Source organism: Triticum urartu, chromosome 6 (assembly GCF_003073215.2).
Source record: "Triticum urartu cultivar G1812 chromosome 6, Tu2.1, whole genome shotgun sequence".
Taxonomy (NCBI): Eukaryota; Viridiplantae; Streptophyta; class Magnoliopsida; order Poales; family Poaceae; genus Triticum; species Triticum urartu.
The window spans coordinates 455,830,841-455,857,432 of NC_053027.1; the positions used below are offsets into that span (position 1 = coordinate 455,830,841).

General features: G+C 43.8%; 4 protein-coding genes across 11 annotated transcripts; 1 reads left to right on the top strand and 3 right to left on the bottom strand.

Annotated features, from left to right (window-relative positions):
• Positions 1-8,052: 8,052 nt before the first annotated feature.
• Positions 8,053-9,071, bottom strand: LOC125512352 (RING-H2 finger protein ATL8-like). Its single transcript, XM_048677442.1, has one exon. The coding sequence runs from the start codon at positions 8,853-8,855 to the stop codon at positions 8,343-8,345; it is 513 nt and encodes a 170-aa protein (XP_048533399.1). The 5' UTR covers positions 8,856-9,071; the 3' UTR covers positions 8,053-8,342.
• Positions 9,072-12,987: 3,916 nt separating this feature from the next.
• On the bottom strand, positions 12,988-17,619 carry LOC125514163 (uncharacterized protein At4g15970-like). Of its 8 annotated transcripts, XR_007286280.1 has the most exons (7): positions 16,903-17,619; positions 15,841-16,206; positions 15,203-15,684; positions 14,990-15,104; positions 14,560-14,696; positions 14,054-14,167; positions 12,992-13,604 (listed from the first exon to the last, which is right to left on the bottom strand). XR_007286280.1 is itself a non-coding variant. In XM_048679437.1 (4 exons), the coding sequence occupies exons 1-4, from the start codon at positions 17,212-17,214 to the stop codon at positions 15,083-15,085; spliced, it is 1,182 nt and encodes a 393-aa protein (XP_048535394.1). In that variant the 5' UTR covers positions 17,215-17,619; the 3' UTR covers positions 14,989-15,082. The 8 variants fall into 8 exon arrangements, 1 of the variants encoding a protein (XP_048535394.1); XR_007286279.1 differs by having other exon boundaries at positions 12,988-13,604; positions 14,054-14,696; XR_007286281.1 differs by lacking the exon at positions 14,054-14,167.
• Positions 17,620-17,741: 122 nt separating this feature from the next.
• On the top strand, positions 17,742-18,935 carry LOC125514164 (probable E3 ubiquitin ligase complex SCF subunit sconB). The gene is made up of 3 exons (XM_048679439.1): positions 17,742-17,993; positions 18,171-18,336; positions 18,452-18,935. The coding sequence occupies exons 1-3, from the start codon at positions 17,915-17,917 to the stop codon at positions 18,654-18,656; spliced, it is 450 nt and encodes a 149-aa protein (XP_048535396.1). The 5' UTR covers positions 17,742-17,914; the 3' UTR covers positions 18,657-18,935.
• On the bottom strand, positions 18,923-23,494 carry LOC125514161 (MYG1 protein C694.04c). The gene is made up of 7 exons (XM_048679436.1): positions 23,090-23,494; positions 21,712-21,858; positions 21,304-21,402; positions 20,493-20,684; positions 20,199-20,318; positions 19,663-19,734; positions 18,923-19,373 (listed from the first exon to the last, which is right to left on the bottom strand). Exons 1-7 carry the CDS (start codon positions 23,489-23,491, stop codon positions 19,149-19,151), a joined length of 1,257 nt encoding a protein of 418 aa, XP_048535393.1. The 5' UTR covers positions 23,492-23,494; the 3' UTR covers positions 18,923-19,148.
• Positions 23,495-26,592: the final 3,098 nt, after the last annotated feature.

Consider the following 26,592-nt stretch of genomic DNA (forward strand, 5'->3'; position numbering starts at 1 on the left):
AATAACATTTATTTTAGGTTCAACACTAATCCCGAAGATAAAGGGAGTGTGCGATGGTGATCTTATCAACCTTGGAATCACTTCCAACTCACATCATCACCTCACCCTTAACTAGTATCTGTTTATTTTGCAACTCCCGTTTCGAGTTACTACTCTTAGTAACTGAACCAGTATCAAATACTAAGGTGTTGTTAAAAACACTAGTAAAGTACACATCAATAACATGTATATCAAATATATACTTTTGTTCACTTTGCCATCCTTCTTATCCGCCAAGTATCTAGGGCAGTTCCACTTCCAGTGACCATTTCCTTTGCGGTAGAAGCACTCAATTCCAGGCTTGGGTCTAGCTTTGAGCTTCTTCATGGGAGCAGCAACTTGCTTGCTATTCTTCTTTGAAGTTCCTCTTTCTTTCCCTTTGCCCTTTTTCTTGAAACTAGTGGTCTGGTTAACCATCAACACTTGATGCTATTTCTTGATTTCTACCTTCGCCGATTTCAGCATCGTGAAGAGCTTGGGAATTACTTTCGTTATCCCTTGCATATTATAGTTCATCACTAAGTTCTAGTAACTTGGTGATAGTGACTAGAGAACTTTGTCAATTACTATCTTATCTGGAAGATCAACTCCCACTTGATTCAAGCAATTGTAGTACCCAGACAATTGAGCACATGCTCACTAGTTGAGCTATTCTCCTCCATCTTGTAGGCAAAGTACTATCAGAGGTCTTCTACCTCTTGACACGGGCATGAGTATGAAATACCAATTTCAACTCTTATAACATCTTATATGCTCTGTGGCGTTCAAAACATTTTTGAAGTCCCGGTTCTAAGCCGTAAAGCATGGTGCACTAAACTATCAAGTAGTCATCATACCGAGCTTTACCAAATGTTCATAAAGTCTGTATCTGCTCCTGCAATAGGTCCGTCACCTAGCGGTGCATCAAGGACATAATTATTTTGTGCAGCAATGAGGATAATCCTCAGATCACGGACCTAGTCCGCATCATTGCTACTATCATCTTTCAACATAGTTTTTCTCTAGGAACATATCAAAAATAAAAGGGGAACTACATCGCGAGCTATTGATCTACAACATAGTTATGCAAATACAATCATGACTAAGTTCATGATAAATTAAAGTTCAATTAATCATATCACTTAATAACTCCCACTTAGATAGACATCCCTCTAGTCATCCAAAAGATCACGTGATCCAAATCAACTAAACCATGTCCGATCATCACGTGAGATGGAGTAGTTTTCAATGGTGAACATCACTATGTTGATCATATCTACTATATGATTCACGCTCGACCTTTCGGTCTCTAGTGTTTCGAGGCCATATCTACATATGCTAGGCTCGTCAAGTTTAACCTGAGTATTCCGCATGTGCAAAACTGGCTTGCACCCATTGTATGTGAACGTAGAGCTTATCACACCCGATCATCACATGGTGTCTCGGCATGACGAACTGTCACAACGGTGCATGCTCAGGGAGAACACTTATACCTTGAAATTTAGTGAGAGATCATCTTATAATGCTACCGCCGAACTAAGCAAAATAAGATACATAAAGGATAAACATCACATGCAATCAAAATATGTGACATGATATGGCCATCATCATCTTGTGCCTTTGATCTCCATCTCCAATACACCGTCATGATCTCTATCGTCACCGGTATGACACCATGATCTCCATCATCTTGATCTCTATCAATGTGTAGTCACATGGTCGTCTCACCAACTATTGCTATCGCATAGCGATAAAGTAAAGCAATTATATGGCGCTTGCATCTTATGCAATAAAGAGACAACCATAAGGCTCCTGCCGGTTGCCAATAACTTTAACAAAACATGATCATCTCATACAACAATTTATATCTCATCACGTCTTGACCATATCACATCACAACATGCCCTGCAAAAACAAGTTAGACGTCCTCTACTTTGTTGTTGCAAGTTTTACGTGGCTGCTACGGGCTGAGCAAGAACCGTTCTTACCTACGCATCAAAAAACCACAACGCGGTATAGTGATTGCTTTTTGATCTTCAGAAAGAACCCTGTTCATTGAATCCGATTCAACTAAAGTTGGATAAACAGACACCCACTAGCCACCAGTGTACGAAGCACGTCGGTAGAACCAGTCTCGCGTAAGCATACGCGTAATGTCGGTCTGAGCCGCTTCATCCAACAATACCGTTGAATCCAGAATCAACTAGTGATGGCAAGCAATATGTATATACCCACGCCCACAACTCCTTTGTGTTCTACTCGTGCATATAACATCTACGCATAGACCTGGCTCGGATGCCACTGTTGGGGAACGCAGTAATTTCAAAAAAATTACTACGCACACGCAAGATCATGGTGATGCATAGTAACGAGAGTGGAAGAGTGTTGTCCACATACCCTCGTAGATCGTAAGCAGAAGCGTTATGACAACATGGTTGATGTAGTCATACGCCTTCACGATCGATCAATCCTAGTACATAAAGTACAGCACCTCCGCGATCTACACACGTTCGACTCGGTGACGTCCCACGAACTCACGATCCAGTAGAGTGTCGAGGGAGAGATTTGTCAACACGATGGCGTGATGACAACGACGATGATGCTACCGGAACAGGGCTTCGCCTAAGCACCGCTACGATATGACCGAGGTGGATTATGGTGGAGGGGGGCACCGCACACGGCTAAGAGATCAATGATCAACTTGTGTGTCTATGGGGTGCCCCCTGGTCACGTATTTAAAGGATGAAGGGAGTAGGAGGCCGACCCTCATAGGGCGCGCCCTAAAGTGTGGAGTCCTACTAGGACTCCCTAGTCCTAGTAGGATTCCACCTCCTACATGGAATAGGAAAAAGGGAAGGGAGAAGGAGAAGGAAGGAAGGGGGCGCCCCCTTTCCCTAGTCCAATTCGGACCAGTCCATGGGGAAGGGGCGTGGCCACCCTTGAGGCCTTTCTCTCCTTTCCCGTATGGCCCATTAAGGCCCAATACGAATTCTCGTAACTTTCCGGTACTCCAAAAAATACCCGGATCACTCAGAACCTTTCCGATGTCCGAAGATAGCCTTCCAATATATTGATCTTTACGTCTCGACCATTTCGAGACTCCTCGTCATGTCCCCGATCTCATCCGGGACTCCGAACAAACTTCCATCATCAAATCACATAACTCATAATACAAATCGTCACAGAAAGTTAAGCATGCGGACCCTGCGGGTTCGAGAACTATGTAGACATGACCGAGACACATCTCCGGTCAATAACCAATAGAGGAACTTGGATGCTCATATTGGCTCCTACATATTCTACGAAGATCTTTATCGGTCAAACCGCATAACAACATACGTTGTTCCCTTTGTCATCGGTATGTTACTTGCCCGAGATTCGATCGTCGGTATCTCAATACCTAGTTCAATCTTGGTACCGACAAGTCTCTTTACTCGTTCCGTAATGCAACATCCCGTAACTAACTCATTAGTCACATTGCTCGCAAGGCTTATAGTGATGTGTATTACCGAGAGGGCCCAGAGATACCTCTCTGATACATGGAGTGACAAATCCTAATCTCGATCTATGCCAACTCAACAAACACCATCGGAGACACCTGTAGAGCATATTTATAATCACCCGGTTACGTTGTGACGTTTGATAGCACACAAGGTGTTCCTCCGGTATTCAGGAGTTGCGTAATCTCATAGTCAAAGGAACATGTATAAGTTATGAAAAAAGCAGTAGCAATAAAACTGAACGATCATTATGCTAAGCTAACGGATGGGTCTTCTCCATCACATCATTCTCTAATGATGTGATCCCGTTCATCAAATGACAACACATGTCCATGTCTAGGAAACTTAACCATCTTTGATTAACGAGCTAGTCAAGTAGAGGCATACTAGGGACACTCTGTCTGTCTATGTATTCACACATGTACTAAGTTTCCGGTTAATACAATCCTAGCATGAATAATAAACATTTATCATGATATAAGGAAATATAAATAACAACTTTATTATTGCCTCTAGGGCATATTTCCTTCATTAATCACATAGCAATGTGAACTAGATTATTGACTCTAGTAAACCCATTGGGTGTTGGTCACATGGCGATGTGAACTATGGGTGTTAATCACATAAAGATGTGAACTATTAGTGTTAAATCACATGGTGATGTGAACTAGATTATTGACTCTAGTGCAAGTGGGAGACTGAAGGAAATATGCCCTAGAGGCAATAATAAAGTTGTTATTTTATATTTCCTTATATCATGATAAATATTTATTACTCATGCTAGAATTGTATTAACCGGAAACTTGATACATGTGTGGATACATACACAAAACACTGTGTCCCTAGTAAGCCTCTACTAGACTAGCTCGTTAATCAAAGATGGTTAAGTTTCCTAACCATAGACATGTGTTGTCCTTTGATGAACAGGATCACATCATTAGGATAATGATGTGATGGACAAGACCCATTCATTAGCTCAGCATAATGATCATTAAATTTTATTGCTCTTGCTTTCTTTATGACTTATACATATTTCTTTGACTATGAGATTATGCAACTCCCGAACATCGGAGGAATACCTTGTGTGCAATCAAATGTCACAACGTAACTGGGTGATCATAAAGATGCTCTACAGGTATCTCCGAAGGTGATTGTTGGGTTGGCATAGATCGAGATTAGGATTTGTCACTCCGAGTATCAGAGATGTATCTCTGGGACCTCTCGGTAATGCACATCATGATAAGCCTTGCAAGCAATGTGACTAATGAGTTAGTTACGGGATGATGCATTATGGAATGAATAAAGAGACTTGCCGGTGATGAGATTGAACTAGGTATGAAGATACCGACAATCGAATCTCGGGCAAGTAACATACCGACGACAAAGGGAATAACGTATGTTGTCATTACAGTGTGACCGATAAAGATCTTCGTAGAATATGTGGGAACCAATATGAGCATCCAGGTTCCGCTATTGGTAATTGACTGCAGAGGTGTCTTAGTCATGTCTACATAGTTCTCGAACCCATAGGGTCCGCACGTTTAACGTTCGATGACGATTTTGTATTATATGAGTTATGTGATTTGGTGATCGAATGTTGTTTGGAGTCCCGGATGAGATCACGGACATGACGAGGAGTCTCTAAATGGTCGATAGGTAAATATTCATATATAGGACAATAGTATTTGGACACCGGAAGTGTTCCGAGGGTACTGGGTACGTATCAGGTCACCGGAAGGGGTTCCGGGCTACCCCCGGCAAACTATATGGGCCTTATGGGCCAAGAGGGGAAACACACCAGCCACAAAGGGGCTGGTGCCCCCCCCAAATATGGGCTGGCCAAATTGTAGAAGGAAAGGGGAAGGAGGAAAGGAAAAAAGGGAATAGGATTCCCCTTTCCCCCTCTTCCCTTCCTACTTCGAATAGAAATAGGAAAGGGGGGGGGGGCGAATTGGGAGGTGCCCAAGTAGGATTCCTCCTACTTGGGGCCCCTTGGCTCCTCTCCTCCCCTCCAACCTATATATATGAGGGGGGCATCGCTAGAACACACAACAAACATTGTTAGCCGTGTCCGGCGCCCCCCCCTCCACAGTTTACGCCTCCGGTCATATTCACGTAGTGCTTAGACGAAGCCCTGCGCGAATCACTTCACCATCACCGTCACCGTGCCGTTGTGCTGACGAAACTCTCCCTCGACACTTTGCTGGATCAAGAGTTCGAGGCACGTCATCAAGCTGAATGTGTGCAGAACTCAGAGGTGCCGTACATTCGGTGCTTGATCGGTCAGAACGAGAAGAAGTTCGACTACATCAACCGTGTTCTCAAACTCTTCCGCTTTCGGTCTACGAGGGTACATGGACACACTCTCCCCCTCTCGTTGCTATGCATCTCCTAGATAGATCTTGCGTGAGAATAGGAAATTTTTGAAATTGCATGCTACGTTTCCCAACAGCTAGATGACTACTTCTCTCTCTTTGATCTTCAATACAATGTTCTCATCGGTGTTCTTGGAGTTCTATCCGATGTAATCTTCATTTGCGGTGTGATTGTTGGGATCCGTTGAATTGTGGGTTTTTTATCTGAATATTCATGAGAAGTAATTGAGTATTTTCTGAATTTTTTTATGCATGGTTTTTATAGCTTTGTATTTCTGTCCGATCTATCCGTTTGGTTTGGCCAACTAGATTGATTTATCTTCAGTGGGAGAGGTGCTTTGTAATGGGTTCAATCTTGCGGTGGTATATATCCAAGTGACAGAAAGGGATAGGTCACGTATTTGTATTGTTGCCATTAAGAATAAAATAATAGGGTTTATTCATATTAGTTGAGTTTACTTTGTCTACATCATGTCATCTTACTTAAGGCGTTACTCTATTTTATGAACTTAATACCATAGATGCATGCTGGATAGCAGTCGATTGGTGGAGTAATAGTAGTAGATGCAAGCAGGAGTCTGTTTACTTGTCTCGGACGTGATGCCTATATACATGATCATTGCCTTGAATATTGTCATAACTATGCGCTTTTCTATCAATTACCCAACAGTAATTTGTTCAATCATCGTATGTTATGTGTTCAAGAGAGAAGCCTCTAGATTCTGTGATTGTTTTCCATTTTTAACAACAAAATTTCTTAATTGCCCAGGTGTGGGATGGTTCTAATCTGATTCTTAATTTTAGAAGATGTGTTGATAATAGACTTTTCCTTTCTGGGGCGGAATTAGTGTATGTTATGCAAGACGTTAGGCTATCTTCTGACAGTGACACTCCTGTGTGTATGCTTGAGACTTCTGACATCTATTCCGTTAAATATTTTTACAACCTGATTAACTTTGGTGGGATTGAGTATAGCCTTGGGGATTCCATAAGGAAAATTGATGCCCCCTAGAATCCATGTGTTACTATGGTTGATTATTAATAACAAGGCCCTCACCCAGGATAATCTAGCTAAACGTTGTATCGAGGAAGATTTAACTTGTGTTTTTTGCAATGAGCTGGAAAGTACTCAACATATGTTCCTTGGTTGTATAGCGGTGTCTCATACTTGGCATCTAATTGCTAGTTCTCTTAACATTCCATATCCTGATTCATTTGATGAATTATGTTCTCATTGGAAGAAATCCGCAGTTGTGATTAATATTGTTACCTTGTGAAGCTTATGGAATGTATGAAATGAATACGCCTTTCAAGGCCATGTCGGGATCCAAGTTGCATTCTGAACAAGCTGAGCACATGTCTTCATCAATGAAAGATTATATGCGATGATGCTCAGTCTGCCCTTCTCGTGCGATGTCTTTTGATTCTCAATCATCACCAGGAGGAGTCGTTCAGGATCTCTTGGACCTAACCCTGCCATTGGATGCCACGGATGATCAACAGAAGTACATTGTTCGCCTCAACACCAACTGGTTTGCGTAAAATCTGCTAGGATGTGATAGTGTTGATCCTTTGTTTGCTATCTAGGTTGCATTCATAGGTTGTGGATGATGTGTTATGTGTGACCGTTGCTATGTTGGCACTTTGCGTTTGTAATTTGTCTGTTGCAGTACTCTAGTTGTAGCCGAGCATTGTGAAACTGTTTGAATGTTTATTGCCTCACCTTTTGATAAAAGTTGAGGCTGGGAGAAACCCCCATCTTTTAAAAAAAAATTCTTTTCTTCTCTTCTTAAACAAAATTACATTTAAACTTGAAACTTTACCTGTCAACAACACGAGTACTGCGCTATGCATAAATTGTTTCAGATTTTCTTGGTGCAAAATAAATATACAAAAAGATAGGATTACGAATAAGAGTTATCATTTAAGATATTTCCAAGCACTAAAAAAATTAGAAAACACCTTTTTACAGTGTAGTACAAATCTGGATGCAAAACTAGGACACTCCCAGTGATGCACATGCACGCTCATCCACGAGTTTCGCCAAAGTTATACTACGGACCGTTTCAGTATACATGTCTTTAGCAAATTCTTATGCCAATTCCCTAGTTCCAACCGGGAGACACAACCAGAAAGTACAACCAAATTCGCATTCCCAGTTCAAGCCAAGTGCATGTTTTTATAGCAACTTCCACATATGTACAAATAGGTTACAATCACAAATCCCCCCATCAAATATGTATGTACACACGCCTTCATGCTCAATGGTTCCCATTTCCAGAGTAGCCACACCTAGAAAGAATCAACACCCAGCAGGCCCCCAAGCCAAGAGAAAGGTAAATAAGAAGCTAGCCGGTGAGCTTATGCACCGGCTAATTTCCCTCGACACACTTTTCCCTTGGCCTTTCGTCCAGAGTGCGCACGCCACTAATGCGGAGCTACAGCGACGTCAGCGGCACAGCGGCACCGCCTTGAGGAGCGCGTCGAGGCCGCCGGGCCGCGCGCCGCAGCGCCCGCTCCGCTCGCCGCGCGGCAGCTCGGCGACGAGCACCCGCCGGCAGGACGGGCAGGAGGAGTGCGAGCGCAGCCAGGCGTCGACGCAGGCCGCGTGGAACGCGTGGCTGCACTGCGGCAGCACCCGCATGTGCTGGCCGTCCTCGAACTCGGCGAGGCAGATGGCGCACTCGTCCGCCTCCGACGCCTCGCCGCCGTCGGCGGCGTACCTGACGGTGGGCAGCGCGCGCAGCACCTCCTTCTTGACGCCCCTGTTGGCGCCGGGCGGGGCGGCGTCCGCGGCGCGGGCCCAGCGGCGGGAGCACGCGCACCGCGCCACGAGTCCGAGGCCGAGTACGCAGACCAGCGCGCAGAGCAGGCCGGCGAGGATGAGGACCAGGTCCGAGTTGAGCGAGTCCTGCGGCACGCCGGCCGCCGCCGCCTCCTCGAGGAGCCTTCTCGCCGCCATGTCCGGGCACCGGGAGAGAGCTGAGCTCACGAGCTTCGCCGCTGGGTTGCGCGGAGGAGCAGCTGGCTGGCTAGTCGATGGTCGTCGTCGTAGCTCGGGGGAGGAAGCGTGGAGGAAGTGTGTGATGGGAGGCGCTGGGTCGCTGGCTTATATAGAGATGGCGCGGGGAGGCGATCGTCGGCTTTTGGTCTTGAGGAAAATGCGAAGAATGAGCACGGGCGGGTCGTAGGCAGGTCAGTGGAGCGGTTCGTTTGGAAGTTGGAACTTGAAAGTGGATCCTGCTTTGCCCTTTGGGGTTCCAATACTTCGTCACTCGGTGTTGCCACACGGCTTGATATGGCCACCGTAGTGCTCTCTTTTAGCACATGTCTTAACAAGAGTCACTCATCTAAGTGTGACTTCTTTTTTTAATCTTTCTACTAGGTCAACATGAGCAAGACCTCAAGGAAACTAGGATGTCAGGGTCGTAGAGAAACAAGGTGTATATGTAGTAATCCATGTAGAGGAAATTAGACATAGCATCACGCACTTGAACAAATTATGAAGTATTTTTTAAAATTGTAAACAATCCATGTAAAGAAATTAAAATATATGTCACTAAAAACTCAAAAAATGCCTATTTTTTAAAAAAGGAGGATAACCATCGGCCTATGCATCACCCAACCAAGCCGTCCATATGCCACTCGAGATTCCGAGTTCAATTATGTCATACACCACTTCTACAGTCAATTGACGGACGTATTAGTCGTTGTATCAGTCGTACTTTACATTATAGACAGAGAAAAACAATGTTAAAACCTTGACTTATCCGAGCAACCAAACCCATCTCGTAGCAACGGGGTTAGGGAGGGGACAGGTGGCCTGGTTTGGGGCCGCACGAGCAGCACTCCGGTGTGGTGCACAGACTTTCGGTGTGCCGTTTGCTACCTGTCACTCAGCTACTGCCCGCCTCCACGTCCCCCCTGCGTACTATTGACTTTTGGCGTTAGGTCGCTGGGTGGTCACGTTTCTAGCACAGAGACCTTCACCTCCGTTCTTTTCACGCCCTCGTATCCACTCCATGTGCGCACGATACGAGCTGCGCTGCGCTGCGCGGGTCGAAACGAAGCCGAAAGAGGTACGCGCAGGGCGTGGTAACAAGTGTCAGCATCCTGCGGGACGACGCGAGACAGTTGCCGCAAGTGGCGCCCATGAACCAGAGATGGCGCCGAGGCTTCTGCCGCCGCGGAGAAGGAATTTTTTGCTTCGGACGGCCGGAGACGCCCCGAGACCGGCAGGCGCTCGGGGGAGCTGCCGCTTTCAGTTTTGGAGCTAGCCCGTAGTGGCGAACCGACGCACCCACTCGGTTCGGCACATGGCTACAGTGCCTTTTTCCGCGGCACTTATCACATGGTCGAGACAGCCGCCCGGGCGCAACCAACGGATCGCATGGCTCGGGCGCGACGTGGAGGGGTCACGGGCTGGACACGACGAAAGCGATGTACTTTGGGTGACGGATGTTTGGCTTTCGGGACTGAGGCCGCGCGCACGTTCTGTAGCCTTTGTTGGTGCACTTGTGCTTGCATTTCGGAGCGATCGGGAGCAACAGTGTAGGCACCGCGCCTTTGTTTCTGTTGCGGCACCGAAATATCTTGGGCGCAACCGCGCAAGGATGTACATCTGCATAGAAAAGAGAAGAACAACAACGAATATTGCACACATACATGAACACATGTCTTGCGAAAATGTACGTCCTTTTGAAATTTTCAAAAGCGCCGTTTGAAAAGGGTGCACGCATGCTTATAGGATTTCTCGAAATAGTTTTGCTCCTTGCAAAAAAGCGTGCCTCAAAGGAATTAGGTGCCATCGCATCCCAAAAACCGTTATCAACAACCACTCCAGCTTTTGAAGAAAGGATCGATGAACACCTACCTTGCCTCGAGCAGTGTCATAGTCAGTATCGAAGGGACCGGCCCTCAAAAGACATTAGAGAATGACTAAAGGCTTTGATCTACCATCAGAGTGCATGCATCGCTGCTGCTTTTTCTTCCTGGATAATTGGATTATGATTCCCATGATTAAAGCCACAATATGCATTCGGGTAGCTCTGGCTGGTTTTCAGTAAAGCCGGGCTGAAAAGAAGAAAACATATGCTGCTGCATTGCATGCATGGTATCATATCATATCCACCGAGATTTATTCCAAGGGACCAATCGTCCTGAACTTTGCATGGTGCGCTGGCTTCGGCCATGATAGGCACACCGCACAGGATCTCATACCAGACTCCCCGGAAAAAGAACCTCGCAAGCGCAAACCTGCAGACGTGGTTTCTCTTCAGACACAAGCAATGCCGGCCGGATTAGCACACGGGCTGCAGTTTGGCTCGTCGGATTTTCTCACCGTCGCCGCCCAGGTTCAGCACATAGTATCATGCCGCTGAGGACCTGATGCCGCCACTGCAGCGGTGATCTTTTACCACCCAACAAAGGATGATCAAGTTCAGTGGCATTCAACAGTCTCAGGTAGGTATACGGTTTCATCGTCCTTCGGCCACGGATATGTAGAGCCAAGACATGTGCAAAAGCAACCGTCAGAAAGAAAGTGATCATGAGTGCAACTTTGGACAGAAGGTGTGATTTCGACTGAAAGAAAGCCCAACGAGCTCCGAGCATGTCAGAGCAGAGCATCGCGGATAAGACCCCGGTTTCATGATAAGATAAGGTCTGTCTAACTGAAATGATGTGGTGTGGTGTGGTGATTTCGCTCACTGTTTTCGAAGTGGACACCATCATCTGAGCAAGCGAAAGGAAGATGTGTGCGCCTGATGAGTAGCAGGTTACCTCCATCAACGACGTGCTCCGGAAGATTCATCAGAGTAGGGGATTGTCCTTGTTGTAGGAAAAGCAGAATAGGGTATTGATCGTTAGGCCTCATAGTCATATAGTCATAGCAATAACCAAATCCATTAGTCTACAGAGACAAGATTTGATATGAACACGGACCGTATCCATTTGTCTATGGCGACAAGACTGTACCTGCTTGACATAATAGCGAGATCATGATTGGGGCTGACCGCTTGAGCATTTGTAGAGAAAAACATACATTTTGGACCCTGCATTTCACTTCAGGTGATCCTAGAAAAATCATTCAGAGCTTTATAAAAATTACAGAACTTATATTTCAAAATATAGAATTTTTTACCGGATATTCAATTTGGCTCTAGGGAGCACAAGCTCCTACGTGCTAAAAGTGGATTTTACAAATGTCAAAAGAAAATAGAAGTGTTCATTGTCACATCCAAATGCTATCTGCAAATTTTCAGGGGAAAAACTTAAGCATTTTGACCTGTGTAAAAAAACTAATGGAACGCCAAATGTTACACTTAATTTAGTTTTTTTGTTCACAGACAAAGCACTGTTATCCCGTATCGCATGAAACTTGTCAAGCACACTTGCTACACTAACATGTACATCTACAAAAAATATCAGAATTTTAAAATTTTATTTACTATTTATTTTGAGTTTACTATTCATTAGGGAGCATATGCTTCGCAGAGCCAAAAATCCACGTCCTTTTTTTACAGTAAACTTCATATTATTAGAACACATAAACTTTCGTAAAAATTGAACAATTATATGTGCGGAAAAAGCGTGGTACATTCAGAGTTGAGCGCTTGAGCATTTTGTAGGAAAAAAACATGCATTTAGGATCCTACACTACACATGATCCAAGAAAATTATTCAGAGCTTATAAAACTTACTCCCTCCGATCCAAAAAAAAAGTGTAGCAGTTTTGAACTAAGGTAAACTGCGACACTTTTTTTTTGGAATCGGAGAGAGTACTTGATTACATTTAAATATATAGAACCTTCTCATAATAAACTTCAAAGTATTAGAACAAATATAAACTTCGACAAAAAAAGAAGAAAATGTGTGAAAAGAATAGGAAAATAAAAAAAACCCTGGAAATTAGGTTTTTAATGTTTACCTCTATATTTCAGAAAAATCTGAAATTTTCAGGTATTTAAACATCAATCTGATTCAGCTTGACCTATAATTTGGTAAATTTTTGAGATCTATTTCTCTTAATTCTAGATCTAAAGTTGATCCACAACTATTTTATAGATTTTTTTAGCATGCAATATTTTTTGACTGCTAAATCTAAAGTTGATCCGCAATTATCTTTTAGAATTTGTAATCATGGATTTTTTTTTTGCACTTGAGTTGAATTCATAGGATCAAACCAAATGTGAAATCATATTTTAAAAAAAGAATGATATACTATTTAAAAAGTCACAAATACAAATTTACCTCCTGTAGGACATGCGGTTTTACAGTTTCTGTGTTGTTGGTAGTCCTGGTTCTGTTTGCCTAAATGAAATCAAAGTTTACCAATAAGGAAAACTCTCATTCGAACAACTTAAACTTGAACTTTCTCAAATTTGCATGATTCTACCAGCTACAATTTGTATATTTCCTTGCCTCAATGGGTTTGTGTTTAACAATTAATGAGGTCAAAATAGCTAGCAGCCTAAAACACTTCTCTTTTGCATGACATACAATTGGTTTCCATTTTCTAGTGGATAGCAACTAAAATTCCTTCCTCGGTTCTGTTAAAAAAAAATCCTTCCTCGGTTCTGTTAAAAAAAAAATCCTTCCTCGGTATTTCGATTTTCTAGTGGATATCAACTGAAGTTCCTTCCTCGGTATTGAACCTCTTGATTCACAGGATTTGGTAATGTATGAAATACTCCCTCTGTACACTATTGAACTGCAAAAACGTCTTATAATTAGTGTACAGACTACAGAGGTAGTAGAACACAAGAATATGATAGGAACACATGTACAAACCAGAGCCTAGGAAAGCACATAAGTTTTTTACATGATTCACAAAAAAAACACATGACTCGAATAAGCACAGGGAAATAAAAGTCAAAGCAATGTCAATGGGAAAACAGAATGCCATTTACGTCATTTCTGGAAATCCTTCGTCGTTTCACTTTCTGGAAATTCTGCGTTGTTTCACTTGAATCTGAGATCAGATGATAGTTGTAGTTTCATTTACATTTCTTTACTCCATTCCTTTGAATCAATCAAAAGAATGAATAGTGCCATCAAAGGGAAATTTATATTCTCGTGTTTTTCATTCACTTTACCAAATGAATCAAGTGAGCCTCAATGCATTAGAAACAACAGGAATCCTATAAACACTGAAAATACCATTCCACCCCTCATTCAGTCATTCTGCATGGTCATGGATGATACACTGGGAAGTCATAGCCAGTTCATCTTTTGCTGTGCCGATGCCTTCAACCCTTGAACTTGGAATGTTCCCTATTGATAATGTCACAAGTCACGAATTAAGATTCACCGTCACGTTCTAAAAGTTCATTCTTGAACATTGCGACAATTATGAAGTTGCATCATGCTAGTTTTTAGACTATCAATAAGAGGAGAAAAAGGGCTTCCACTAAAAGGTAAGGAAACTATGTGTCAGGCTTCTGGAAACCATCACTTAAGGTAATTTAAGTAGTATAGTTACTTATCTACCAATCCTGTGTCCAGATCACCTCTATTAGTGTCCCTCAGTTTGATTCTACAACTGTCTCTGTCGCAGTGCTTATCAAACAGATGAACGTATACATAACTGATGCAATTAAAAAAAATGCACATAAGGCTGCAGCTCCACTGTCAAATGGAAACTGGAGAACAGAAACAACTTGCACCTTCGTGTTGGTTATTTTCCAAAGTAGAGGATGCATAACACTGATGAAGGCATCAACTGGCAGAGTCCTCAAGATATAATCTGCTAAGCCGGGTCTTTCTCAAACAAAAGGTGGAGTTCCTCATGCACTGGTTTTTCCTGAAAGACAGTAAAATTGAATCTGAGAATCTTATTCGGTACTCCACTGGACAGTGTCCAATAAGTAATGTAATCAAGTTATTTTGGTTAAAACCATCCAAATTTGAGCCTTAAGTCTTATGTCAAACTTAAACTACCAATTGTGTCTTTCTCTTCTTTTTTAGAATCTACATTAGCAACTGTTGACCACCAGAGGCTAGAGTCAACTAGGGTATCGTCAAACTCATATGTAAATACAAGATCATAATCTGGTCTTGATAAAAACAGAGGATATAATAATGATGTAAACAAACCTTTCAAGTACATTTTTCTTTCCAGCTGCCAACAAAATTCTCAGAAATTGACATGTTTGACTATACCACACCATTTGCATCCAAAAACATGTCTCACTGGTTTAACAATGAAAGACTGCATAAAGGAACCAAACATTATTAGACATTAGACAACAGTACATAATTGATTTTATCTACAAAAATCTCTAACTTAATTCCAAGGTAGCATTATACCTGCAATTTTGTGGTACCCTCCATGAGAATGCCCCAGGTGTTTTTAAGCTTGGTGGCATAGACATATAATCCCTCCAATCTTCCATGATGATTCTTAAATCATGAAGTTTGCTTTGCAATCCAATGCAACAGTTAGCATGCATTGTGCAAACCTCATTTAAATCTTTGCTTGGCTCACAAATACCACCAAAGTATGTAGTACTTAAAAACTTAATGGTTAATCCAATATCCATAATGTAAGGATCATGCTTAATAAAATTAAGTACATCCTGGTCATGATAACCAGGGTATCTCAGTCGTGAAGAATACCAAAACTTGTAAAACTCTATGCTTTGATTGTTCGACTTCACATAGTTGAACCCCCCATTAGCTATGTTTCTCAAGTCAGTTGCATTGCCTACATAGTGATCACATGCAACCTGAAGATCTCCATCCGGGTAAAAGTATGGAAATGGATTGCGAAACCACATTATATCTGCATCCTGAAATGCATATAAGAGAAGCAAATCAGTTTATGCTTATCGATTTGACTTTTTCAAGTTCGCTATTGTTAGGAAAAGGGTACATCTTATTGTGTTGGTATGAAAGTAGAATATTAATGCAATAGAGCAGGAAATAAAGTAAACATGGAAATTTACCGAGAAAATGAAGCTGTAACCTTTTTCAAGAACTAGGCGCAAGAAATCCAGCCTTGTCCACATCATTTCCAGATACCCAGCAGTCAGAAACCTCTTCTCTTGAGAAAAGTCCACATTACCGGTTACAAGAGCATAACAGTAGGTATGGATCTCAGTACATCGCCTATATGCTTTCCTGTCGAAGGCTATTATCACAAGGTGTTTCAGTAGTGAACTAGTTCTAACACCATGCCGGAAGCTATCAATGAAAAGATCTATAACTGAGCCTGGAGAAGACCATGCAGCATTAAGCGTCGTCAATATAATGGTCTTATTGTCCATAGAAGCCGCTTGTAGAACTTGCTCAAGTTTGAGATATTCACTGTCCTACAAGGATGGTTTTACATTAATTGTTACACCGAGTAAACAACTTATAAGTTCTGCCTCAGAAAGCAATTCAATTTGGTAGCATATATCAACCGCGTGCTAAACTGAAACACATTTCATCTGATGACGTGGTGCTAAAAAGGAAAGGCATAAGGCTAATCACTGACATAGCCCAAAGAATAAAATATTTCAATCGAAACAAGACAGGAATGATTAAAATAAGGAGGAGGGTTGACATTTCACCAGGAAATGTACAATCCATTTGAATACCACTATAAAGCACAAGGCTAATCATTTGAGATGTTTAGTTATTTCTCACAGTGGAACAGATCCAACTAATAAATAAGCTTAGAATATTCATGATGCCATACAAATCAGCAGCTATAAGTGTATTCGTTCACTCCTTAAGGGTTTGCAGATTTTAACATCAAAAATCATGTTCATGCCCACCAAATCAAATTGGTTGTTCCCATATATAGGACAGAGCAATTGCTTGATCAGTTGATTCTAAAGGCCGAACGCTAAAATTAGGGGTATTAGCAAAGGAAACAAATGAGGGCCGGATAACAGAATGCTAGCGACCTGAAATATGTAATTTCACTATTCAATTTACAGAACTGAAAAGTAAGGCAGAGGAGAGACTGGCAACATCAACGAGGAGGAGGTGGGGAAGGGGGAGGGGAGACGGAAGCACACCAGATCGTCGGCGGAAATGGGGTCGAGGTCGCGGTCCTCCTCGGGCTCGGGGACCACAACCGGAGCTCGTGGCGGGCCCCACTCCCTCGAGGGCCAGCGATCCCACACGACCTGCACCGGCGGAGGCGCATTCGACACGACGGCTCGGTACAGCACGGCGCAGGGCAGCGCCACGGCCGCGGCGAGGAGGAGCGCCGCCGCGGCTCTCCGGAACGCCGAGGCCGGGGGAGGAGGCGGCTTCGAGTGTCCGTACAGGCGGCGGAGGGAGGTCGCGGACGGCGGGGCCAGGGTTTGGCGTGAGGGCCTCGCCATTGCGGGTTACGTACAAGAGCCGAGGGGGCGTCGGCGGCGCTGTGCGCTGACTGCTGAGTTCGGTCGCCCAGTGTGAAAGTGTTCCAGTGCAGCGCAACGGCCCTGGAAGGCGGAAAGAACGAATGTCCGTAAACGAATCTCGAAAGCGGAAACCACATTTGCAATGAGGAAGGCGCCTACGGCCTACCTACGAACTGCCATGGAGCGCATGCGCATGTGTCGAACGGAGATGGAGCAAGAGCAGCCGGGCAAGCCAATCGCGCCCGCACCGCCACGGCGGAGCGGCGGTGGCACACGTGACGCGATCTGCGTGTTGGCGCGAGATTTGCCAGATGCGCGCGTGCCACCGCATGCGGGGTGTCATATCGCCGCTCTATCTACCACCACGAGCGCACGACGCAGGCCGAGACAAGGCCCCTATGACCGCCAGGGACACCGCGCACCGCCGGCCTCCACGGGACCCACGCGTCAGCCCCGGGAAGGTGCACAGATCGTCTTCTTTTGTGAATGTCGACACGGGGGAGGGAGCGAGGGACCGCAAGCCGTTGCATCTATCTAACCACCGGGAGCCGGGGCCAACGACCTTTGCTTCCCCTTGCCGCATGTTCCCCTCACGTCCTCCTCACCCTCTTCCACTCCTCACCGCTCATCGTCGTCGTCGCGCGCTCGCTCTCCCTCGGAGCTCCCCGCGATTCCTCCCATGGACGGGCTGCCTGGGGAGCTGTGCTTCAAGATCTTCCACCTCCTCGATCACCAGTCCCTCGCCGCCGCTCCCCAAGGTTCGCTCGCTCGCCGCCTTCGATCAGAACTCCTCCGTCACTTCTTATGTCGACATCCTATTATCAGCTACTCCACCAAAAGTCCTCCGTTACTCCTTATATGTTATCATGGCATTTCCTGTTCTTCTATAGCATAATTCAGAGCTTGCGGTGGCCTGAATTGCCCGAGCTGTATAGTCTGCAGGAAGTGGAACGCGTTGACCTGCGACGACGAGCTGTGGCGCAAGCTGTTCGAGGACAGGTGGGGAGCGGACGCCACGGCCTTCTACGCGCCGGAGCCGGAGGGCGCCAAGCCCTGGAAGGACGTCTTCGTCGTGCAGGACCGATGCGACCGATACGGCCTGTAAGTTCGTCAATAAGTACTGTACTTCAGAGTTCAGCAGAGCATACGTGAGTGAGTTTTACAGGTAGTAGTACGTGAGCGACTCTGAAGCTCCCCTCTGTTGTGTTGCCTCCAGGGGCGTCAGGATCATCAGGGAGGGAAACGACTACTACCTGATCTACCAAGGCGAGATCCAGAGCTACCTGGGCACGAGCTGCGACGCCAAGGACGCGCAGCCGCAGGGCGCTGAAGCGGAGAAGAGGCAGATATCTGACCGGATCCTCTTCTTCCTGGGGGACCTGGAGACTGCTTATGCCGACGCCAAGCGTGTCAAGACGTGACCGCGTCGTTCAGAAACAAAACTGTTGAAATGTCTGTAAAATTCTTGTCCTTGTATTGCATAGCTCGTGCATAAGGTTGCATTTAGTCTTCTACGTACAGACATCCCATAGTGTTTCGCCGTCGTATTCTTCATCTGGGAACTACAATTCAGATGTTTTCCTCTTACTAATCTTCTTGCAGTTCGGAAACTGCAGATAATGTACGATACAATTATTCAGTCGCTTATGCTTGTAGCAGTAATGAAAAAATGGTGAAGAGCAACAAATTAACGAGTTTCATCGTCTTTAATCAAATGATATAACTCTACTTGTTCAGCCTCATACGGATACCAATCTCTGCTAATCAGGTGGATGTTTCACGCCACGGAACATACATACTCAAATACCAACTAGTCAATGGTAATAAAATTGGTGCAAGTGCAGCGCCGCATATGAACCTCAATCAGTCGTAACATGGGTAAGACTGTTTTACTGCTTGTTGCTTCGGTTGAATTAGCATTTGAGGGCAGCTCTTGCCATTTCCAGCGCTCCCTCGTAGGTCTTGTTCCCACCAATGAAGCCACTCATATGGATGAACACACAGCCAGGGATGCCGGTTTCCTTGGACAGTTCATCATCTCTCATGCCCCTCCACTTCTCTGGGAGAGCCTTTCGGCTCTCGAATCTGTCAGGTGCAACAGAGACGGCCTGCACTCGCCAGCCTTTGCTCCTCTCATCCTGCAGTTATGCAGAAGAAGCCAACATATGTATGAAATATGGTGAAACAAGAAACATGCCAGGAAGAAACTAGTTCAAACAAAAAACAAAAACATGAGAAGAAAGTTGATCGCAGTGCTGGCTGCAAAACTGCCAGCATTATTACAACTTTAAAGCATTACACCACTTCGTTTCCATATTAGCATTCTTGGTGGTTACTATGCACAATTGTACTCACACTGTCCAAAGAAAACTAGAGGTACTCAACGAAATTCATATTGGATAACCCGGAAGGGGCCACATTTCTTACCTCATACAGCACATACTTGGTCAGAGGATCAGTCTTCAGCTCCTGCTCTAGCTCAAACAGATGAAGTTTCCACTGCCATAATGGAGAAGCGTTCAGGTTACATGCACCGGTAATTTTAGTATTATCACATCGCACTTCAATACACCAGGCAGTTAATAATTAAACAAAGCACTTGCTGAAATAAGTTTAAAGAAGAAGCATAAAACTAGTACTCCCTCCGTCCCATAATATAAGCTAGGGACAGAGAGAGTAATAAATATTGAATAGCTAATGCAATCGGCAAGAAAGTATCAAACATCCGGGCCGGTATTTAGAAGCATCGGCTGAAGTTCTTATTACGCAGCAGTTTTCAACACTTCTACAGCACGATAAAAACATGGTTTTAGGTGGAAAACGCAAAAATATGGAGCACACTGAAGACGGACAAAACCAGATTAGGTATAACATTTAATCATTCATGGCTTCCATGTGCATACAAAAACACAGCTGTGCATAGGACGAACATGGATATAGTCCAAAAACTACCAAGATCTTACCGGGCAGAATCTATCTAAAACCATGATTTCTCCACTTGGATCAACATTTCCTCTTGACAGCAAACACTCCATGACAATAGATCTTGCAGGTAGCCACGATTTAACATGAAAGCGGACACTCTGGCAATGAAAGCGAAAATATAGTCATACAAACAGGACATGTTCTGCTTAGGGACTAATGGAATTCAGGACAGCCCCATTTGGAAAAAAACACAGATATATCACACATAATTAAAGTCCTTAAGCAGTGCATGAATAGAACACATCAACTGACTAAATAGGCATAAGTCATACCTCCATAAACTCACTTCCGGCAAGTGCCATTGCCTTTTGAAATGCGGCATTTTCCTTCTCAGGTGATTGATCTGGATCAGTCCAGTCTGGATTAAGGCGCCCAACACGTGAAGACAAGTGTGTATTGTTCACATACTTGGGGGTTTGCTCTGTGTCATATTGATTGATTCCATTATCGATTGCATCAAGTGCCTGTTACATAAAAGATATTGCTTCTTTGGCACATCATATTGTATTGGGTAATTAATACACACGGTAGACAAACAAACACGCGAATAAAATAAGGAAGGACAACAGGATGTGTCTCAGAAAATTGATACCAGATGCCAATTCGTGTACTGAGGTTCTCTACGCCTTATTAACTTGCGAACCTTTGAGCGGAAGTATAGAACTTGTCAACTGATTGATAATGTAGGCCTATATTACCCCTTTTCTGCCTGGAAGAAACATCTCTGAACCACACAGCCAGCTACAAGCAGCCGACTGCAACTTTGTTTAGCCAACATAAAGTGCATCTTCCCAAACCAACACCGATTAAGCCAATCCGCATATATATGTTAAAGCTAACTACACTCTAACACGGGAAACAATTCAGGAATAAGTATAGATTCTGGAACTCACACCCTCGGTATCCTATGTTTACGCAACCCTAGGCTCATAAATTACTTTAAAAAAAACTAAGCTCATAAATTTCACAGCTGGTACTGCTAATCCTTAGTTAACAGTCATGCTCCTATCCTTTAATCAAACTTTCCATATTAAAAAGGTACAAATATAAATTTCACAGCAGGTTATGAGTTTACATTCACACCTCAACAAAGCTTTTGTATATGGCAAGATACACACGGTGAACATCTTCATGCTCCTCATTAAGCTGAAGCTCCTTTGCAATTATCTCCTTACCAAAATGCTGCAGTATTAAAAAAATAAATGATAAGCAAACCATCATTTTAACATTTGGAAGACAAAGTTACAGTATAAGTGTATAAGTTGCAACTTATAAACTTCGATGAACTAGCAAATTGTGAAAAGGCTGTGCATACATAAGACAAAAATTGCTATGAAAATTCACAATATCCAGTAACAAATCCCCCAATGAATCCACCTAGTTATGTAGTGCGATTGGTACCCATTTGAAGCAGATGTTGCCAATTTTACAACATAGCTTCTAATGGAAAAGAATTATTGTTTCAAGACCTTCATCGTCTATGGGAAGTACCTTGTAAACAAGCCCAGCACTGCTAAGTTTCGTGTTAAAGCCATGTCCAAAGACCTCGTTGAAGCCCTTCTGGTGATGATCATAGCGATGCCGGCTGGGATCATAGACACCACCAACGTCAAGCACGGCCTCCAGTGAATCAAGGATCTAGAGAAGTTCCACAAGAAAAGGTAACATAGAAATAAGTGCATAACGGAATACAATAGATGACAATGCATATTTTAAAATATTTTTGCTGCATCATATACAAGTGGGATTTCGTAAGCAAATCCAACCAGATGAAGTGCAGCTGCCCACATTAAGACTACTTCATAGTCTCACATGACACTAATTGTAGAACTGACACGAACTGCAAACTAAAAGGGGCCATGAGATGAGAAATCATGCTATTGTAGACACAAGAAAACATCTTAACTACATGGCAATAGTAAGCATGAGATGTGGACAAGATGGAGTTCATGACTCTCTGTACTAGTAGATGATACTAGGAGGCAGCAGCACAAAAAAAATCAAGACATTCAATATTTTTGCCATGTAGGGATTTCGTAAGCAAATCATACATATATACATAAGGATTTCGGAAGCAAATCATCCAACCAGATGAAGTGCGGCTGCAGACATTAAGACAACTTCATAGTATCACACAACACCAATTGTAGAACTGACACAAGAAAACATCTTAACTACATGGCATACTAAGCATGATATGTGAACAAGATGGAGTTCATGACTTTCTGTAGTAGATGATACTAGGAGGTAGGAACACAAAAAAGAAATCAAGACATTCATCATTTTTGGTATGTAGCGATTTCATAAGCAAATCATACATATATACATAGGGATTTCGTAAGCAAATCATCCAACCAGATGAAGTGTGGGCACGCACATTAAGACAACAACATAGTCTCACCCAACAATAATTGTGGCACTGACACGAATTTACAAACTAACAAGGGCCAAGAGATGAGAAATCATGCTATTATAGTCTATATAGACAAGAAAACATCTTAACTACAAGGCATACTTGGCATGAGATGTGGGCAAGATGGAGTCATGACTTTCTGTATTATATATGATAGGATAGGAGGCCGTAGCACAAAGAACACGACATTGCAGGGTTTCAGTTTACAGTTTCACATTCATACTGTCATACAGCACCTATCCAGATGCAAAATTAAGTCCAATAGACCAATAATAATGAGTTAGTAGTATATCCAGGTATAACTGCAAGCTAATACATCCCTAAATTTTAGGAATCCTAGCAAGGAAGCGGTGCTCCCATAGATGTACACCTCGCCGAAACAACCACCATGTAATTCGCTGAAACATTTCTTGCAGGAAATGGCGGGCCAATCGAGCCGGTGACGAAGCGACAGACCTGGGAGTCGCGGGTGCGGACGACGTCGGCGCCTGCGAACTGGGAGGTGAGGCGGATGAGGAAGCAGCCGAGCGCCTCGTCGCAGTGGAAGCTGCCGTTGTGGGTCCCCACGCGCCTGCCGTTCCCCGCGCCGTTGGAGGAGTCGGCGTCGCCGGCGGCCGACGAGTAGACCCTCAGGCGCTTGGGCGAGGTGGCGCCGGCGGCGGCGGCCATGGGGAAAGGGCTTAGGATTTGGGGTCGCACGCGGGGGAGGAACGTGACGGCTCGCTGCGACAGCCTCCAGGCGCAGGCGGCGAGCATTATAGTCGTGCGGGCGATGGGCTGCGGTGGCTTCGGGGTTGTGTGGAGATGTAGGGTTTTGAGGAGGGGATTTTGGGCTTTTGGCAAGTCGGCCAGACGCATTGCCCAACCTTTTCTTTTTTCCTTTCGATGGCATTGGAACCGCTCAAAAAAAAATCGATGGCATTGGCCAACTTTTTTTTCTTTTGCGCGATGTTTTCATGTCATGAGTGAGTTTCTAAAAGGAAGTAGGAGTACTAGATATTTTACTTTTTTATTGCGAGTTCTAGATATTTTACGTTTGCAGGTTTTCGTGTTTCCAAACTAATTCAAACTATGTTTGAACAACGTCGTTACAAGGTTGTATTCATAACTCATAATACGCTGGTTATTAAAACTGACAATGTGCTAAACTTCTTTTCTTCCATAGAGTCAAATTTCTTTCACTAGATAATTCACCATACGTTCTAACAGGTGCGTGGATATCCTAGTAGGTTAGTCCGTCATTTTTTTTTTGCGGGGAGTCCGTCATTTATTAGCCTATATTAATTTGATTGTGTAAGAAATAAGACTTTATTTGATAATCACTTAAAGCATTTATTGTTTCACCAAAGAAAACGGTTCGTTTGGCAAGTACAATAAGAGGTAGGGCTGTTGAGGCGATTTTTAGGAAAAACGGTGTAAAAATCAGATATGGGAGGACAAAACATCTAAAAGGGGAGAAAGAGGGAGGGAGGGAGGGGGAGATAAAGTACATGAGGTTGGAGGAAGAATGGGCAGACGAAAGAACCCTATATTTTTTTAAAAAAAATAGGAGAGATACAATGACAACACGGACTAGATTCTTAATGTTCTACATTGTTGTGGTGGAGTATTATTTGCCTTGCCTTGCATTTTAGTTTATGTAAGTTTTTTACTGAATTTTAGCTTCTATAAGTTGGCACGATGACATTGATCAATTGAGTCTGATGTTATCTACAATGGGAAAAATGTCCCATAATGAGTCGATGAAAAGAACCCTAGAACATTTGTGCCCAAGAGGAAGAAAAGGATTAAACTGAAGTCACCATTTTCTACTCATCAAGTCATTAGTCAAAAACAAGGGCCTCAAAAGATCTAGTGTTGCATTGAACATAAAGCAGTGGGATGATACATCTTACATCACTAATAAAAAAATAAAGTATAAAAATAAGTCCCTATATTTTACAGGGAGGACCTGAACTGAGATATAGAAACACAATGGGATCCCTAAGCAACTTCCACATGTATTCCATCTCCCATCGTTGGGACGAACCAGTTGGGGTAACAAGACCTCCATAGCAACATCACCAACATCACCTACACGCCGCCTCCGAACAAAAGCTGAAACTTTCTCATGTCGAGGTGTTTTTCACAACGTACCTAACAAAAGTGTGGGAACTACAGTTTATTTGTATGCAGTGAGACGTAACTTTTAATTTCTAGATGAACACGGGACAAAGATTTTACCCTTGTTCGGGCCCTCGTGCGGTGAGTAAAAACCCTAATTCTACTTGTCTAGAATTATATCACCAAGTGATTACAAATGATCAAGTACAATGTGTGTTCGTCGAGTTCGAGTGAACTCGACAAGTTGAGGGTGCACGGTCTAGACGAGATGTCTTGACTGGATCTATCTTGCTAGGCTAATTCGGTAAATCTTGGGCTTCCGGTGGTCTTGGCGTCGATCGAACATGTCTCTGTTCCGGTTGGATTGCCACATTTTTTGACTATTTACTGCATGGCAAAAGCCCCATGGTCCTTTATTCCCCCAAAGCAACTATTACAGACATAAATTACAAGTATATATATGTATATGTACACACACCTACCAGGACTTACCTACAAGATGTAAGGTTAGGTGAAAATAGTCTAACTAATGTAAAGAAGAAATCTAGCTCATAAGGCCATCTATGTAGTTACATATAGTCCTATGAACTAGGAGAGTTATGTCATGTATAAAATTCCTCCTCCAAGTAGCAAAAGTGGGTCTTTTATTCCTGAAAACCTTATCATTCCTGATGATCTAAATATGGGTGACCACATATTTATTGGGGTCTTGATAGGTTGTCTCTCCCACCCACGCCTTGTTCTCCTAGTTTGTCTCGTCATCGGAGTCATGGTCACCTGGGCTCCCTAGTAAGGAAACCGGGGGTGGCACATTTATAGAAGTCGATTCCCTGGGTGTGGGGCCCTCTTGTTATGCCTTTTTGGGCTTTTATGGCCCAAACATGGGAGGTGCGATAGGGTGAAGTGCAAAAAAGTCCCCAGGGCAACCCCCCCCCCCCCCATCATCACTTGTGATGAAGTCGCAGGGATTGCACGATCGTGTGGACTTTCACTTAAGTTTCTTGGGCGCATAGGTGGATGACAAGGAAAACGTTAGCTCTTCTGTTGGATTTAGTGTCATGTTCATTGGGGGATGAGGAAATGCATTACTTATACAGATTCCTCTTATCAAGCTAGTCTTTCACATGGTAGGGAGAGGCAAGACCTCATGTAAATTGTGGTGCTCCGTGGCCGATACTCTATGAACCAAGACACGCTAGTTTAGTAGGTCGGTGTTACAATGCGATTGGTACATTGTAGGTTTAACCAACCTAAAGTTGTATGATAGTGATTGTAAACAAGGAAACATTGATAATAAAAATAAGAAGATACCCCTATAAAAGCTCATTATGAAGGTAGACGAGGAGGGCCTCCTCAAGCTGACTAAAGAGAAAAATGGTTTCTATAGGCTTCCTATTTATGCCGATGGTGCGTCATTTTTTGCCAACTCAGATGTTGATGAGATGTGTGCTGTTGTTAAAATTCTAAGGTGCTTCCGCGGTGCTAGTTGTATTCTTAACCAACCTGGAAAAAGACAAGAAAAAAACTCAATTTGTTGCCGAGTGGATGGTTTGCAAGATTGCCTCCTTCACTTCCCGAGCTGTTGTTGAAATTCTGAGGTGCTTCTGCGATGCTAGTTGTATTTAAACCCGGGCATGGACAACCCGACCCGACCCCGGCCCGAAAAACCCAGGCCGGGTTGGGCTCGGGCCTGGAAAACAGAGCATGTCTAATTTTCGGGCCGGGCTCGAGCTCCAAAATTAACCCGAACGAAAGCCCGGCCCGACCCGAGCATCTGCTGCAAAGAGGCTGAGAAGCAGCGATCCAGCCCAACAGGCTGGCCTTCTAGACCACAAACCACCTAACCGGCTAACCCT

Bases quoted from the DNA above. Each gene is read 5' to 3' on its own strand.
- LOC125512352 (XM_048677442.1), bottom strand. From the start codon at position 8,855: ATGGCGGCGAGAAGGCTCCTCGAGGAGGCGGCGGCGGCCGGCGTGCCG.
- LOC125514163 (XM_048679437.1), bottom strand. From the start codon at position 17,214: ATGGCGAGGCCCTCACGCCAAACCCTGGCCCCGCCGTCCGCGACCTCC. The intron at 15,685-15,840 runs GTAAATTTCCAT...TATGCATTTCAG, and splicing joins GTTACAGCTTCATTTTCTCG to GATGCAGATATAATGTGGTT. The intron at 15,105-15,202 runs GTATAATGCTAC...TCCTTTATGCAG, and splicing joins AGGGTACCACAAAATTGCAG to TCTTTCATTGTTAAACCAGT.
- LOC125514164 (XM_048679439.1), top strand. From the start codon at position 17,915: ATGGACGGGCTGCCTGGGGAGCTGTGCTTCAAGATCTTCCACCTCCTC. The intron at 17,994-18,170 runs GTTCGCTCGCTC...CGAGCTGTATAG, and splicing joins CCTCGCCGCCGCTCCCCAAG to TCTGCAGGAAGTGGAACGCG. The intron at 18,337-18,451 runs GTAAGTTCGTCA...TGTTGCCTCCAG, and splicing joins CGATGCGACCGATACGGCCT to GGGCGTCAGGATCATCAGGG.
- LOC125514161 (XM_048679436.1), bottom strand. From the start codon at position 23,491: ATGCGTCTGGCCGACTTGCCAAAAGCCCAAAATCCCCTCCTCAAAACC. The intron at 21,859-23,089 runs GTCTGTCGCTTC...GAACTTCTCTAG, and splicing joins TCCGCACCCGCGACTCCCAG to ATCCTTGATTCACTGGAGGC. The intron at 20,685-21,303 runs GTGTGAATGTAA...TTTATGTAACAG, and splicing joins TATACAAAAGCTTTGTTGAG to GCACTTGATGCAATCGATAA.